The sequence below is a fragment of the Oncorhynchus mykiss genome, chromosome 13 (genome assembly GCF_057628025.1).
Source record: "Oncorhynchus mykiss isolate SJ-2025 chromosome 13, ASM5762802v1, whole genome shotgun sequence".
Lineage (NCBI taxonomy): Eukaryota > Metazoa > Chordata > Actinopteri > Salmoniformes > Salmonidae > Oncorhynchus > Oncorhynchus mykiss.
This window is the reverse complement of record NC_143034.1, coordinates 36,064,424-36,081,442: the sequence shown is the minus strand read 5'-3', so window position 1 is coordinate 36,081,442 and position 17,019 is coordinate 36,064,424. Positions and strand designations below refer to the sequence as shown.

The 17,019-nt window shown below is 43.5% G+C and overlaps 1 protein-coding gene across 1 annotated transcript; it reads left to right on the top strand.

The window, feature by feature from the left end:
* Nucleotides 1-3,786: 3,786 nt before the first annotated feature.
* LOC110487396 (uncharacterized) lies at nt 3,787-15,186 on the top strand. The gene is made up of 2 exons (XM_036942379.2): nt 3,787-4,341; nt 13,076-15,186. The coding sequence occupies exons 1-2, from the start codon at nt 4,068-4,070 to the stop codon at nt 14,455-14,457; spliced, it is 1,656 nt and encodes a 551-aa protein (XP_036798274.2). The 5' UTR covers nt 3,787-4,067; the 3' UTR covers nt 14,458-15,186.
* The last annotated feature ends 1,833 nt before the right edge of the window (nt 15,187-17,019 follow it).

Sequence of the window (17,019 nt, the reverse complement as noted above, 5' to 3'; positions counted from 1 at the left end):
TTAATATAGATTTAGGGTTAGGCGGTGATAGCAGTGCAGGTGCCATCTCTGGGCTAATGGCTTGCCATGGTCTGGTTGATGGTGGCCTGCACACTACTCCGGCAATGGTCGGTCCTACATGGCGCAACTCCAGGGGGGTTGCGCGGAGGCTCGACTACATTTTTGTATCCAGGTCTTTGGGTCAGTTGTCTGGGCGACTGTTGCCTGTTTTCTTCACAGATCACGACGGGGTGTTCCTGCAGGTGGGGTCGCCAGTCTGCCTCTTCGGTAGGGGGTACTGGAAGTTAGATCGGGATATACTGGAGGAGCAGGCTTTCGTTGATGCATTTTTTTGTTTCTTTCGGAGGCTTGACGGCCTCCGGTCCATGTGCGAGGGGGTGTTAGAGTGGTGGGATTTAGTCAAGGGGAGGATAAGGGCTTTTATAATAGGATATTGTAGAAGGAAAAAAAGGGAGGAAAGGAGGGAGGTGGATCGTATCCAAAGGTTAATTGAACTCGAGTACGAGGCAGGCAACCTCGGCGGGTCGATTGACTGGGAGAGATTCGCAGCCCTAAAGGCGCAGCTCAGGGAGCTGCAGGAGCAGAAGGCTCGAGCTTTCCTGGAGCGTGCGCATAGTGGCTTTCTAGAACATAATGAGACTTGTTCCGCTATGTTCTTTAAGTCGGTTAGGGCCAGACAGAGTAGGAAGGTAATGAAGGGAGTTAGGGAAGAAAATGGTAGTATAGTAAGTAAACCAGAGGAAATGGTCAGGGTGACAACTGATCATTTCCAAGGTTTATTTAAGGAAAGGGAAATAGATGTAGAGCAGGGAAACGTGTTTTTAGAACACTTGTCCCGGCGGTTGCCAGAGGACATTAGAGACGTGATGGAGGCCCAGATCTCACTAGAAGAGGTTGAGAGCGCTCTTAGGAGGATGGGAAAAGGGAAGGTGCCTGGGATGGATGGGCTGCCGGCTGAGTTTTACCTCAAGTTTTGGGGTATACTTGGACCAGTGGTTCTCGAAGTCTTGAAGGCCATCCTTGAGACGGGGGTCCCGGGGGGATCAATGGCTGTTGGTGTGCTGTCACTTCTTTATAAGAAGGGGGAAGCAACTGACCTTGGCAACTGGCGGCCATTGACCATGCTGTGCGTAGATTACAAGATTCTTGCAAAGGTTTTAGCAGACCGGTTGCGCACAGCCCTTCCCTACGTCGTCCACGAGGATCAGACGTGCGGGGTAGAGGGCCGCTCTATAAGATGGAACCTACAGTTGATCAGGGATTCCATCGCTTGGGTTGAAGATAGAGGGCTGCCTTTAATGGTAGCAGCGCTAGATCAGGCGAAAGCTTTTGATCGCGTGAATAGATCTTTTCTATTCAGGGTGTTAGGTAGATTAGGATTTGGGGAGAAGTTTATAGGATGGATCCGTACTTTATATGTCGGAGCGGGGTGTCGAGTTAGTGTAAATAGTCACTTAGGTGACGTTTTTGACCTCTCGTCTGGGGTCAGGCAGGGATGCCCACTCTCGGCTCTCCTCTTCGTTCTGTACATGGAGCCTCTGGGGCTGCCATTAGGGCAGACACAGGGGTGGAAGGCTTGTTGATCCCTGGAAGCGGTGGGCTGCGTGTTAAGATGACGCAGTACGCCGACGACACTTCCTTGCTGTTGTGCAAGGACTCGTGCCTGACAAGGTCCCTTGCCATCTTTGGGGATTTCACCCGAGCGTCGGGAGCGGTTCTGAACCATGCAAAGTCTTCCGTCAAGTTTTTCGGAAGATGGCGCGGTAGAACGGATGTGCCTGGGGGGTTATCTCTCTGTGAAGGGGCCCTGAGGATTCTCGGGGTTCATTTTGAGACCTCCGGCTCAGCGACGCTAAACTGGAACATGCGTATCGCAGTGGTACGGAGGAAGCTAGCAATGTGGAAGGCTAGGTATTTGTCTTTTATGGGCAAAGTCCTGGTCCTAAAGGTGGATGTGTTGCCGTCTCTTTTGTATGTGGCATACATCTATCCATTGCCGGCTTGTCTGAGGAGGCCTCTAGTGAGACTTGTGTTTCAGTTTATGTGGAGTGGCAGGTGCGAGTGGGTCGCCAGGGCACGCATGATCTGTCCCATCGGGGAGGGAGGTAGGGGGGTACCACATTTCCCCCTCAAGCTGGACGCCATTTTTGTTTCTTTCTTGTTGACGGAGCTTGCTCGTCCGGTTATACACCCGTCCGGTTACCTCCTGCGGGTGTTCTTCTCGTATAAGGCGAGAAGCGTAATGGTGTGGTCTAACGCGGGTCCTCGGGCGGAACAGCTGCCGTGGCATTTTTTCAGTGTCTGCGTGCCGAGGTTGAAGTTGCCCGAGTAGGTTTAGACCACAGGCACCTGTACGAGGAGGTCAGGCAGGCAGGAAGTCCTGCGTCTGTAGCGGGCATCTCGTCAGTGGTCTGGGAGGGAGTGCAGGCGCGGCGTCTGGACAATAGGCTCAAGGACCTGAATTGGTTGGGCCTCCATAAGTGCTTGCCGGTACGTGCCATCTTGTACCGGTATAGTTTGGTGCAATCCCCCACCTGTCCAAGATCCTCTTGTGGCAGGGAGGAGACTGTGCGCCATGCCTTTTGGGACTGTGCCTTTGCCGGACTAGTCTGGGCTAGGGCACGGGTAATGCTAGGTGTGGTTAGGAGTGATTTTGTTGTGACATGGGCTAGGCTAGAGAGAGGCGTAGGGAGAGCAAAGGGAACGGATAGGGACAGGTTTCTGCTGTGGCTTCTCATGAGTCTCTTTAAAAAGGGACTGTGGGAAGCCAGGCAGAATTTAGTCAAGACAGGGAGAGATTGGGGGGTGGAAGGGATAGTGAGAAGGGTGGAAGGTGATTTGAGGGGGAAGATGAAGAGGGAGGAGAGGAAGTGGGGGAAGCATGCGGCACGGGAGAGGTGGAAAGGGGGTTTAGGGCTGGGAGTGTTAGAGTGAGTTTGGTAAGGGGATAGATTAGGGAAGGGGAGATAGGGAAAGGGTTAGGTATTGGTTAGGTATGACGGGGAGGGACGATGCTCCCCTGAGGTTTGTTTTTGTTTTATGTTTTTTGTAAATACAATTAATTAAGAATGAGTGAGAATTATGATTTTGTAATAGTATGAATGGTATTGATTGTAATAAATTATTTTAACCACCACCTTTTTGGTTTAAGATGTTTTTCATTTCAGGTTGAAGCTTCTTTCTGAAGAGAGCTTTTTTTTTGAAGAAAAAAAAAATGAATACAAACTAGCAAACCTGGTCGTTTCCGGGGATTGGTATAGCAAATACCGTAAGATTTTCATGGACTGAAAAGGAGATGGAACCTTGGGGCAGGGAAACTTTTGGAAGGACCATATTGATGGGATGCCTCAGGATAGAGGTGAAGGAAGTACTCTGCCTTCAAGGCAACCCAAATGAAAAGGGTTTTGATGTGACGTTTCACAAGCAAGAGAAACATGATGATGTATTGAAGATGGCAAAGGAAGCGGAAAGAAAAGGACTACTTGGTTAAATAAAGGTGAAATAAATAACACATAATAATACATAAAAATGTAGGAGCAGTAGAGACCTAGTCTGTTCATTATATACATCTACATGATGTATTGTTACACCATGTAGGAGCAGTATAGACCTAGTCTGTTCATTAGGTACATCTACATGATGTATTGTTACACCACGTAGGAGCAGTATAGACCTAGTCTGTTCATTATGTACATCTACATGATGTATTGTTGATGTATAATCTTTGTCTGAAAATAAAATATGATTCTTAGCTGCGTTTCCCCTCCAGTCAGCAGACGGCGATGTGCGTCTTTCATGCGACGCTGCCAGCGTGACGTATAATCTAGTGGACGGTTCTTCAGAAACAGCTCGTCAACCATCTTGGTAGCTTGCTAGCCAACATAGCCGAAAGATTCAAGCTATTTATACGCTTTCGATGTATATTAGCTACTGTGTTTTAGACACACTTCTGTCGTATCTACTTGTTAACCTATTTAATTTAATATTACGTTATTTTCTATTAGTCAGCTATAGTGGCTGGCTGGTTATCTCTAGTCGCTAATGATAGCTAGCTAACATCCCAGACTATGAGCTCCCTAAACTACTCCCCTCCTGTTAAAGAAGAGGGGAAATGCTGGACGGAGAAAGATGGTCTTTGGTTGAACATTGTTGTGAAAGAGGAGGAGGAAGAGGAGGATGTCACAGTAAAACAAGTGGAGGGTGAGGCTGTTACAGTGGAAGAAGAAGAGAAAGACGTTTCAGTGAAAGAAGAGGAAGATGCTGTTTTTGGAGTGAAGAAGGATGGGGAGATTACTGTCACATTGAAAGATGAAGAGGTGGAGATAGATCTGATTCACACCAGTAAGTATCGCCTTAAATTGGTTTTTAACTTTGTATTTTCGGAGTTGGCTCGTCAATACCTCTTCAACGGAGGGCCCTGGGATGATGACTGATATGTCTAGAATCAGACGACGTAGAGAGCAAGCTACCCCTTGTTTTCTCCGTTCCGTTTCCAAAAAAGTGGCTTAACATATATATTTGAGAAGGGCCTATCTGCTGACCGCAGACTGGGGGGCACGGCATGTAGTGATTTTCATGTAGTGATGATTTACTACACACCGAGCAGTGCCATTTGAGAGTTGGGTTGACTACACCAAAGATTATGGATATACTGACAAGATGTCTCTCCTCTCTAACAAGGGGAGTCGTTGTCCACAAAGCGGCACTGCGGGTTGTCTAGCTCCCGCTTATCCTTTCTTTGGATTGGTGAATACATCTTATTATTGTAAACTATTGTTTATATTCTATAAGGGTTGTCGACGTCCACCGCCTGTATTCAATGGAGAGATGCTAAGCTACTATCATGAATATGCATAGCGATCTGGAGACAACTCCTGTAGTGTTTTTATCAAAGTTGTCGGTATGTCACGTGTCCACTTAACAACTTAATCATTACGAAACTTCTGTTAGATCAAGTAAACCTCGCGTAGCAAATAAGCCATTAATTTTGTTGTTGACCAAATTCAACATTTTCCAAGTTGGGTTGATAATTGTTTGCACTTAGATACAACCTACTGGCATGGATACAACCTACTGGCATGTCCTAGAAAGCTAAAGTTGTTAAATTCCTGGATTTTAAATTAATATTTTCCATAATAATGGTAATTTGTGTCTCCCTATCCACATGTGGGATATGTAATATCGGTGCATCACATTATTATAAAATGTATTATATTATACTTTTTTCCCTCATCAATCTACACACAATACCCCATAATGCCAAAGTAAAAACAGGTTTTAGATTTTTTGCAAATGTATTAAAACTATTCCCCATGATAACTAGTCTTCAAATCAAATCTATTTATATAGCCCTTCGTACATCAGCTGATATCTCAAAGTGCTGTACAGAAACCCAGCCTAAAACCCCAAACAGCAAGCAATGCAGGAGTAGAAGCACGGTGGCTAGGAAAAACTCCCTAGAAAGGCCAAAACCTAGGAAGAAACCTAGAGAGGAACCAGGCTATGTGGGGTGGCCAGTCCTCTTCTGTCTGTGCCGGGTGGAGATTATAACAGAACATGGCCAAGATGTTCAAATGTTCATAAATGACCAGCATGGTCAAATAATAATAAGGCAGAACAGTTGAAACTGGAGCAGCAGCACGGCCAGGTGGACTGGGGACAGCAAGGAGTCATCATGCCAGGTAGTCCTGAGGCATGGTCCTAGGGCTCAGGTCCTCCGAGAGAGAGCCCTTAGTAATGTAAGATGTACGATCCCAGGATAACTAGCCTCAGAGTAATGTAAGTCTCAGATAGTTTTAACCCATTACAGTCTAAACCCCTGTCTGAGGGGGAGGTTCTTCTAAGCTATATGGAATTGTTTTAAGAAGGTTTAAACAACATGAAGGGCTTCCCCTGTATTGTACTGCTTTAAGAAGGTTATACTAAGGATCATTTTGCTATTTGATTTTGAACTGTAAGACCTATGGAATTATCAAAAAAAATATTTGTCCATACTTCTATAACTCAGTAAAAGGCACCTGACAGCCCGCTTGGAGTTTGCCAAAAAGGCACCTAAAGGACTCTCAGACCACGAGAAACAAGATTCTCTGGTCTGATGAAACCAATATTGAACTCTTTGGCCTGAATGCCTTTTGGCAACCTCCAAGCTGGCTATCATGTGCCTTTTACTGTGGAGTGGATTCCGTCTGCCCACTCTTCCATAAAGACCTGATCGGTGGAGTGCTGCAGAGATGGTTGTCCTTCCGGAAGGTTCTCCCATCTCCACAGAGGAAATCTGTAGCTCTGTCAGAGTGACCATCGGGTTCTTGTTCCCTTCCCCGATGAAGGCCCTTCTCCACCGATTGCTCAGTTCTGCTGGACGGCCAGCTCTTGGAAGAGTTTTGGTGGCTCCAAACATCTTCCATTTAAGAATGTTTTTTCGTAACCCTTCCACAGATCTGTGCCTCGACACAATCTTGTCTCGGAGCTCTAAGGACAATTCCTTCGACCTCGTTGCTTGGTTTTTGCTCTGACACCTGTGGGACCTTATATAGACACGTGTGTGCCTTTCCAAATCATGTCCAATCAATTGAATTTACCACAGGTGGACTCCAAACAAGTTGTAGATACATCTCAAGGATGATTAATGAAACAAGATGCACCTGAAAGCAATTTTGAGTCTCATAGCAAAGGGTCTGAATACTTATGTAAATAAGGTATTTCTGTTTTTTTAACCTATTTTCACTTTGTCATTATGGTCTATTGATGACACCCCTCTGACACAAGATAGCCATCAGAAAAAAACCTCTTCCTTAGCCTACTCCTCCCGCTGCTGCTTGCCTTCGTAAAGTTTCTGGTAATAAACTACACCAGCAGTCGTTATGCTCCTATAGTTTCTGGTAATAGGCTAGACCAGCAGTCGTTATGCTCCTATAGTTTCTGGTAATAAACTACACCAGCAGTCGTTATGCTCCTATAGTTTCTGGTAATAGGCTACACCAGCAGTCGTTATGCTCCTATAGTTTCTGGTAATAGGCTACACCAGCAGTCGTTATGCTCCTATAGTTTCTGGTAATAGGCTACACCAGCAGTCGTTATGCTCCTATAGTTTCTGGTAATAGGCTACACCAGCAGTCGTTATGCTCCTATAGTTTCTGGTAATAAACTACACCAGCAGCCAGCAGTCAGCATCCTGACAGCTGACACCTACAGCTGTAGGCTATTTGTGAAAGGGATAAGAAGTAAGTCAGGTATTTTGACATTTCCACTGGATCCGCGTATTACGTTTTTCCCTTTTGTGCCGAGTGGATATCGAAAGTGTGAGAGCTGGAAATATTTTTCAAATACTTTGAGGAACTATTCTCATTTGCAATTGATTCTGATTAGACTTTGTTTTTTTGCTGTTTGAGGTGAATAAAGCATTACTTTGAGAAGCTCCAGAACTCATTAGTGGTGATGCGTTAAGACAATCAGAAATACTATCAGACATCCCCAAATGGGCACATTTATAGACCTACATTTGCGCTCAGGCCAGGTAGACTAGTCCTACTACTATATGTGTAATTAGGTGTGACTCAACATTGACAGGAGTGTTTCAAACAAAACACAATTAATAAATTGACAAAACTGACGCATCTTGCCGTGTCAGGTCTGGGTGGTCTGCCAGGGGCCGTTTCATTTAGTATTCGTTTAGGTCGGCATGGGGAATGATTGTATTTTCCCATAGTATGTTTTACCGAAGTTGACTGACTGAAAGGGAGTGTAACTTTGACTATTGTTGGATTCTAAACTTTGAACATTGAGATATTAAAGACATGATAGATCAGACGTAGAGTATATAAATGAGTGAGATCTGTAGAAAGACAGAGTGGCTGTGGAATGTGCTGGGTGGACGGGAGGAGATCACAGGATTGGTTTAGGGGAAGAGGATGGACATCTGTGGATTAGGCGAAGGAGGGTTTGAGGTCAGGTCAGATCCCCTGAAGGGAGTAATAAGGGTTTAGTGTCCTGTTACCCTCTTCCTGTCGACCCAGAAGATGTAAGGATTGGAGAGAAGGAGGAGTGTCCAAAGTGGGGTATATATACTTGTGATGGTGAGAACATGTTTTTGTCTGAATTACAGCTGTAACGACCCTTTGGGAAGAATTGAACTTGGTTAATCTTCTCTAGTGTCCATGAGTTATTTACTCTGAAAGATTAGAACCCAACACTATAATTACTGTTCCCTGAAGGAGGGAAACGAGGTGCAACACCTGTTTGGCCCCGCCCCTTCCTGGGTCGGTGAAGAGCCGTATTACTTTTAAGGAATAAACCCGAGCGAGGCGTGAATTTAATAGTATGTTGTACCTAGTTTCCCTGCTTCAGTGAACAGTAGTTATAGTCATAACGTTACGCTTGTCATATGATGAACTTCAACTTAAATACGGATCTTGCTGTTGGACAGTTTTTTTGTATTCTGAAATGCACTTAAACTATGTATCATTTAGTGGCTCCTTATGTTACGCTGGGAAAACAGTTTGTGGGGACATAAATACTAAATCATTTTAGTGTTTGCTAAATCCAAGTTGGCGTAGCAGTAAGATGTGTTTGTTGTTGTAAATGTTGTTTTTTTTGTCATTTTTTGTATATATTGCAAAATATTTAAATCTCTTTTTCCATGTTTAAATTAATTATACCTTCCGGCAACCCGCCTCACCCAATGTGATACGGATCTGCAATTTTCCGACCTCATTGCTAGAACCTCCAACAGAAGCTAGCCATCAGAAGCTAACCAGCTATTTAGTCATTGTTAGCCACTGCTAGCGGCCTTTACATTTTTAGCTCAGACACCAGCCTCTTTTAGCCTGGATAATACATGCCAGTCTACACAGCGCGATATGACCCTATGATCACTTGGCTACATAGCTGATGCCTGCTGGACTGTTCATTAATCACGGTACTCTATTTAGTTCATTTTGTTTATCTGTCGGCCCCAGCCTCAAACTCAGGCCCCGTGTGTAGTTAACTGACCCTCTCTGCCCATTCATTGCCATTTTACCTGTTGTTGTCTTAGCTGATTTACTGTTGTCTTAGCTAGCTCTCCCAATCAACACCTGTCATTGCTTTATGCCTCTCTAATGTCAATATGCCTTGTATACTGTTGTTTAGGGTAGTTATCATTGTTTTATTTTACTGTGGAGCCCCTAGTTCCACTCATCATGCCTCAGAGAACTCTTTTGCCCCACTTCCCCCACATGCGGTGACCTCACCTAGCATAACTAGTGCCTCCAGAGATGCAACCTCTCTTATAGTCACTCAATGCCTAGGTTTACCTCCTCCACTGTACCCGCAACCTACCATACCCCTGTCTGTACATTATGCCTTGAATCTATCCTACCACGCCCAGAAATCTGCTCCTTTTATTCTCTGTTCCCAACGCACTAGACGACCAGTTCCGATAGCCTTTAGCCGTACCCTCATCCTACTCCTCTGTTCCTCTGGTGATATAGAGGTTAACCCAGGCCCTGCGTGTCCCCAGGCTCTCTCCTTTGTTGACTTCTGTAACCGTTAAAGTCTTGGTTTCATGCATGTTAACATCAGAAGCCTCCTCCCTAAGTTTGTTTTACTCACTGCTTTAGCACACTCCACCAACCTTGATGTCCTTGACGTGTCTGAATCCTGGCTTTGGAAGGTCACCAAAAATTCAGAAATTTCCATCCCCAACTACAACATTTTCCATCAAGGTAGAACTGCCAAAGGGGGAGGAGTTGCTATCTAATGCAGAGATGGCCTGCAAAGTTCTATAATAGTTTCCAGGTCTAAGCCTAAACAGTTCGAGCTTCTAATTAAAAAAAATAATCTCTTCAGAAATAAGTATTGCACTGTTGCCGCCTGTTTACAGAACCCCCTCAGCTCCCAGCTGTGCCCTGGACACCATATGAACCTCCCCAATACACAGTCAGTTAGGTAAGCAAAAGCTAGCTTTTTCAAACAGAAATTTAGCTCCAACTCCAAAAAGTTTTGGGACACTGTAAAGTCCATGGAGAATAAGAGCACCTCATCCCAGCTGCCCACTGCACTGAGGCTATGAAACACTTACCACCGATAACTCCATGATAATTGAGAATTTCAACAAGCATTTCTATATGGCTGGCCATGCTTTCCTCCTGGCTGCCACAGCTCCCCAACCCCCGCAGCTACTTGCCCCAGCTTCTCCTTCACCCAAATCCAGATAGCTGATGTTCTGAAAGAGTTGCAAAACCTGTACCCGTACAAATCCGCTGGGCTAGACAATCTGGACCCTCTCTTTCTAAAATTATCCGCTGCCATTGTGGCAACCCCTAGTACTAGTCTGTTCAACCTCTTTCTTATCGTCCGAGATTCTTAAAGATTGGAACACTTCCGCAGTCATCCCCCTCTTCAAAGGGGGTGACACTCTAGACCCAAACTGTTACAGACCTATATCCATCCTGCCCTGCCTTTCTAAAGTCTTCAAAAGCCAAGTTAACAAACAGATCACTGACCATTTTGAATCCCACCGTACCTTCTCCGCTGTGCAATCCTGTTTCCGAGCTGGTCACGGGTGCACCTCAGCCACGCTCAAGGTCCTAAACGATATCATAACCGCCATCGATCAGAGACAATACTGTGTCGCTGTCTTCATCGACCTGGCCAAGGCTTTCGACTCTGTCAATCACCGTATTCTTATCGGTAGACTCAACAGCCTTGGTTTCTCAAATGACTGACTCGTCTGGTTCACCAACTACTTCTCAGAAAGAGTGTGTCAAATCGGAGGTCTTGTTGTACGGACCTCTGGCAGTCTCAATGGGGGTACCACAGGGTTCAATTCTCGGGCCGACTCTTTTCTCTGTATATACCAACGATGTTGCTGCGGGTGATTCCTTGATCCACCTTTACGCAGATGACACCATTCTGTATACATCTGGCCCTTCTTTGGACACTGTTAACTTCTTGGTGACAGGGGGGCAGCATTGAGTAGCTTGGATGAATAAGGTGCCCAGAGTAAACTGCCTGCTACTCTGTAGCAGTAGAAGCCTCATTCAAGTTTCTAAAGACGGTTGACATCTAGTGGATGCCGTAGGAAGTGCAACTTTATCCATATCTCAATGTGTATTGAGGTTTGTAAAACTACAAACCTCAGATGTCCCACTTCCTGGTTGGATTTTTCTCAGGTTTTTGCTATACTCACAGACATCATTCAAACAGTTTTAGAAACTTCAATGTTTTTTCTATCCAATACTAATAGTAATATGCATATATTAGCATCTGGGACAGAGTAGGAGGCAGTTCACTCTGAGCACGCTATTCATCCAAAAGTGAAAATGCTGCCCCCTATCCCAAAAAGGTTAACAAACCTCCAAACGAGCTTCAATGCCATTACAACACTCCTTCCGTGGCCTTCAACTGCTCTTAAACGCTAGTAAATCTAAATGTATCCTTTTCAACCGATCTTTGCCCGTACAGCATCACTACTCTGGACGGTTCTGACTTAGAATATGTGGACAACTATAAATACCTAGGTGTCTTGCTAGACTGTAAACTCTCCTTCCAGACTAATATTAGGCATTTCCAATCTAGAATTGGCTTCCTATTTTGCAACAAAGCCTCCTTCACTCACGCTGCCGAACATACCCACGCAAAACTGACTATCCTACCGATCCTTGACTTCAGTGATGTCATTTTCAAAATAGCCTCCAACACTATACACAGCAAACTGGATGCAGTTTATCACAGTGCCATCCGTTTTGTCACCAAAGCTTCATGTACCACTTCTCTCGTCGGCTGGCCCTCGCTACATATTCGTCTCCAAACCCACTGGCTCCAGGTGATCTATAAGTCTTTGCTAGGCCACCTTAACTCAGCTCAATGGTCACCATAGCAACACCCACCCATAGCACGTGCTCCAGGATGTATCTCTCACTGGTCATCCCCAAAGCCAACACCTACTTTGGCCGCCTTTCCTTACAGTTTTCTGCTGCCAATGAACGGAACGAATTGTAAAAATCACTGAAGCTGGAGATTCTCCCTCACTAACTTTAAGCATCAGCTATCTGAGCAGCTTACCGATCAATGCAGCTGTGCACAGCCCATCTGTAAATAGCCCATCCAACTGCCTACCTCATCCATGTTTTTGACTTTTTTTGCTCTTTTGCACACCAGTATTTCTACTTGCACATCATCTTCTGTACATCCATCACTCCAGTGTTAATTTGTAATTACTTCGCTACTATGGCCTATTTATTGCCTTTACCTTCTTACTCCATTTGCACACACTGTATATAGCCTTTCTATTGTGTTATTAACTGTACGTTTGTTTATCCCACGTGTAACTCTGTTTTTTTTGTTGCACTGCTTTTCTTTATCTTGGCCAGGTTGCAGTTGTAAATGAGAACTTGTTCTCAACTGGCCTACCTGGTTAAATAAAGGTGAAATACAAAAAAAGTCTTAATTTTATTAGCAACATCCAAATGTATACTGTCATTAACGCGGTTCTTCAATAATTACACAGAATTCTTAATACTGTAGCAAACATTATATTAAGCAGGACATTCAAACGAGCCTCACAATTATAATCCAAAGTAGTGTGAAATGTACTCATAAGCAACCTGGAAATGGATGTTACTCCCCTGCATTTTCCCCCATTCACATTCAGAATACATTGTGAAAAACTATAATCTTTGCTCACCATTTTTGCTCCTGGCAGCTTTACTACATCCATAACTATCGGTTTCCTCATTAGCAGGGAGGTGTTTCTGCAATCAACTTGTGTGCTCATCGCCCTCGTCTTGCAATTTTATTAACCACAGAAAGGGGCCTATATTGGAGACCAAAAGTCGTCTGGCACACTGCTTAGGATTTCAACAACATGAATAACTTATTTCTAGTCTACAATCATCAGTGTTACTACTAATGGGAAAACAAGACAAAATGTTACTATTCTTGCTCATTTTAAGACAATTGTCAAATAATTTTAACATTCATTACAGACGTCAATTGTTGTACAACATCATGACTACGCTGTTGGTATCACCTTTTACCGTTGATTACCGCTGTTTGTGGGCCTTTAACCATCGGTCTGTCTTTGTTGTTCACACAGGAGATAGACGGGACTATCGTGGATCCTCTGGGGAGCCTCAACAACCTCATGATGCTGACAAGGTAGAGAAGAGTCTCTCCAGATCAGAACCCCTCAAGAAACACCAGCAGAGACCCACAGGGAGGAGAATTCACTGCTGCTCTGACTGTGGGAAGAGATTCACCTCCCCATCAGGCATTAAAATTCATCAGAGAACACACACAGGAGAGAAATCTTATAGCTGTGGTCAATGTGGGAAGAGTTTTAGACAATCTGGAAGTCTGACAGTGCACCAGAGAATACACACAGGAGAGAAACCTTATAGTTGTGATCAATGTGGGAAGAGTTTTACGACATCTGGCTCTCTGACTCTCCATCAGAGAACACACACAGGAGAGAAACCTTATAGCTGTGGTCAATGTGGGAAGAGTTTTGTTAAATCTAGCAAGCTGACTCAACACCAGAGAACACACACAGGAGAGAAACCTTATAGCTGTGATCAATGTGAGAAGAGTTTTAGTACATCTGGCTATCTGACTCTACATCAGAGAATACACACAGGAGAGAAGCCTTATAGCTGTGGTCAATGTGGGAAGTGTTTTGTTCGATCTGACCAGCTGACATTACACCAGAGAACACACACAGGAGAGAAACCTTATAGCTGTGGTCAATGTGGGAAGAGTTTTGTTACATCTAGCTCTCTGACATTACACCAGAGAACACACACAGGAGAGAAATCTTATAGTTGTGATCAATGTGGGAAGAGTTTTGTTACATCTAGCTCTCTGACATTACACCAGAGAACACACACAGGAGAGAAATCTTATAGCTGTGATCAATGTGGGAAGAGTTTTACCACATCTGGCTATCTGACTCTACATCAGAGAATACACACAGGAGAGAAACCCTATATCTGTGATCAATGTGGGAAGAGTTTTGTTACATCTAGCTGTCTGACATTACACCAGAGAACACACACAGGAGAGAAACCTTATAGTTGTGGTCAATGTGGGAAGAGTTTTAGTAATTCTGGTGATCTGACAGTGCACCAGAGAACACACACAGGAGAGAAACCTTATAGCTGTGGTCAATGTGGGAAGAGTTGTAGTAATTCTGGTGATCTGACAGTGCACCAGAGAATACACACAGGAGAGAAACCTTATAGCTGTGGTCAATGTGGGAAGAGTTTTGTTTCATCTAGCAAGCTGACTCAACACCAGAGAACACACACAGGAGAGAAACCTTATAGCTGTGATCAATGTGGGAAGAGTTTTGGTCAATCTGGCACTCTTACTCTACACAAGAGAACACACACAGGAGAGAAACCTTATAGCTGTGGTCAATGTGGGAAGAGTTTTGTTTCATCTAGCAAGCTGACTCAACACCAGAGAACACACACATGAGAGAAATCTTATAGCTGTGATCAATGTGGGAAGAGTTTTGGTCAATCTGGCAGTACACAAGAGAACACATACATTAGAGAAACCTCTTATCTGTGACCAGAGATAATCTGATAAAAAATCTCTGATCAAATATCAGAAAATACATACATGGAGTTGTTTCATGATATCAATGAATTAATGTCACAATGTAGAATGTATTGACATTGCAGTAGGAGTATTTTAATGTCACAATGTAGAACCCAAAACGCTATTTCACCCGGAGAGTGAAATCCTGCTGGCCTTTGATGGAGAGAACATCCACGTCCTCGAGGACGTCACCATGGGACTTGGGGCTCTGCATTTTTTTTTCTTCTTACATTTCTCAAAAATGTCAGAAAAACACTTATGTTACTGTGTTTTGGGGTGAAGTTACCAGGGTCGGTCATAAAGATGGCAAACTTCCTAACATAACTAAGTGGATATGATATACACACAAGCTGAAAAATCTGCATTTAGAATCAAGTCTACAATATTGTTAGTTTACCTATGATTCTTTTTAAATTTGTTTTTATTGTACATCATTATTTCAAAAATGTTTAAATGTCATTAAAAGCACTATACAAAGTAAACGTATTATTTATTATGGTCTGACATGTCTGCAGAAATGTTGTAATGTGTTTTGTTTGGTCAATTGCTTTGTAAATATCAATTCACATTTGTTGTGCCACTAAATAAACTTTTATTCAAGTCAATATTGTTATAATGGAGGGAGGGTGGACAGGGAGTTAAAAAAATTAACCCCGAAAGGTTCTTTGAGGGACCATTTTAATGGGTTCCCCCACAGTTTCAATTTGAAGAACCCCTAAAGGATACACCAGGAACCTTTTCTTTTTAGAGTCACCTTGTCCAAGAGACATTTACATAGTTATACACAGCCCAATTTGGGGAGAAATGGCAGCCACAACACACAGACCTGATATCGCCCCATAATTCGACATCACGGGCTGAGTGGGTTTGACCAAAGTTATTCTCTTTAGCTACACTTTGTAGTACATTTTTACACGTTAATAAATGTTTCTGATTCCACATTGCCCGTTTTCAAAGGGAGTCATTGGTTTTTAGGGGCAGTCGTTTTGTAGCTATTTGTCTGAAAGTATTTTCTCAGCTGCGATACAAACTCCAGTTGGGAATAGCAAAGCTCCCATTATTGATGAATTCTGAAAATTTTAGAACATCAATTAAAGAACTCAAATCCCCCCATAATCGAGAATAAAGGCTACTATACCTGCTGCCGACTGGGAAAAGCATTGTTCGTTTGATCTAGTCACCGTATCTGCCGTCTGTAGTGTATACCAGCCTGTTTTTAACCTCCATTCCGGGGCCAGGACTTTAAATAACGTGCACGATTTTTTTTCCGGCGTACGACCTCCAGATGGCAGAGACGGGTATTTAGATCCTGCATCGAAGGACCAATTGTTAGTGGAATTCTAAATTCCTCTGTATTATTTTCCCAATCAGAATTAAGTACTCTGTCAATGCATTCTATGGGATCGTAAAACCCATATTATTATTATTATAGGAATGGACAGAGCCCCAGTCTTAAACTCAGGTAACAGCGTTTATTACAAGAGAGTACTGCCACATACACATTTTTCCACAGGTTATAAACTGAAAATGACGTCAGCGTTTTCGAAATGTTCTATCTCTTTCATGACACCGGTAGAGAGGCCCTATAGTTCTGAGCCTTCCCTCCTCGCCTGAAGTCAAGGTCAGTCAGTATAAATCAGCATTCTAGACAGTCTGGAGATAGTGCATTCATTTGTACAAGGAACAGACAGACCGTCATTGTTACTAAACTCCTGACTATATTATATACAATTGGGAATGGGAGCAAGAGAGAAAATTAATATATGTACAGTACATCATAGCATTTGGACTAGTCAGTTCTGATTGGAATGTATACATAATTAGTCATTTCAACCATAATTTCCTCCAACACAATGTTGAAACATTCTACATTGTGACATCATTAAAATACTCATACTACAATGTTAAAACATTGTCAGATGGCGATATGCGTCTTTCAGGTGATTCTGCCACTGAGAGAATAATCTAGCGGACAAAACGCTTCTTCAACAGCTAGTCAGCCATCTTGCTTCACTCTAACCTTATGGAAAAATGTGTATTCAATAAATCTAGTAACGCCTCTCAAACAAGGAAGACCCCCCCCCCCCCACATATTTCTACATAATAATATCCAATCGTATCTTCTCATTTTTCTTTCTTTCTATAGAATCCTAAAACTCACTAGCTTCTGGAACTCTGGTCCCCTTGAAACAAACACAAACTAAATTCATCTCCAAAACGGAAAAACATGCAGTCAAAATAAATTGTGATCCATGGCAACTCACTGACTAAACGCAAACATTTTTGACTGCCCACCCTTGAGACGATCAGCAACCAAGTTGTCCTTAACACGGACATGTCTGATTTCAAGAGGAAACTCCTGCAATATCCGTAGTAACTTTCCACCTCACTGCGGAGCTTCTCTCTCTTTTCAGGGTTCACTCGATAGGCATGTTG

Bases quoted from the DNA above. Each gene is read 5' to 3' on its own strand.
- LOC110487396 (XM_036942379.2), top strand. From the start codon at position 4,068: ATGAGCTCCCTAAACTACTCCCCTCCTGTTAAAGAAGAGGGGAAATGC. The intron at 4,342-13,075 runs GTAAGTATCGCC...TTGTTCACACAG, and splicing joins GATAGATCTGATTCACACCA to GAGATAGACGGGACTATCGT.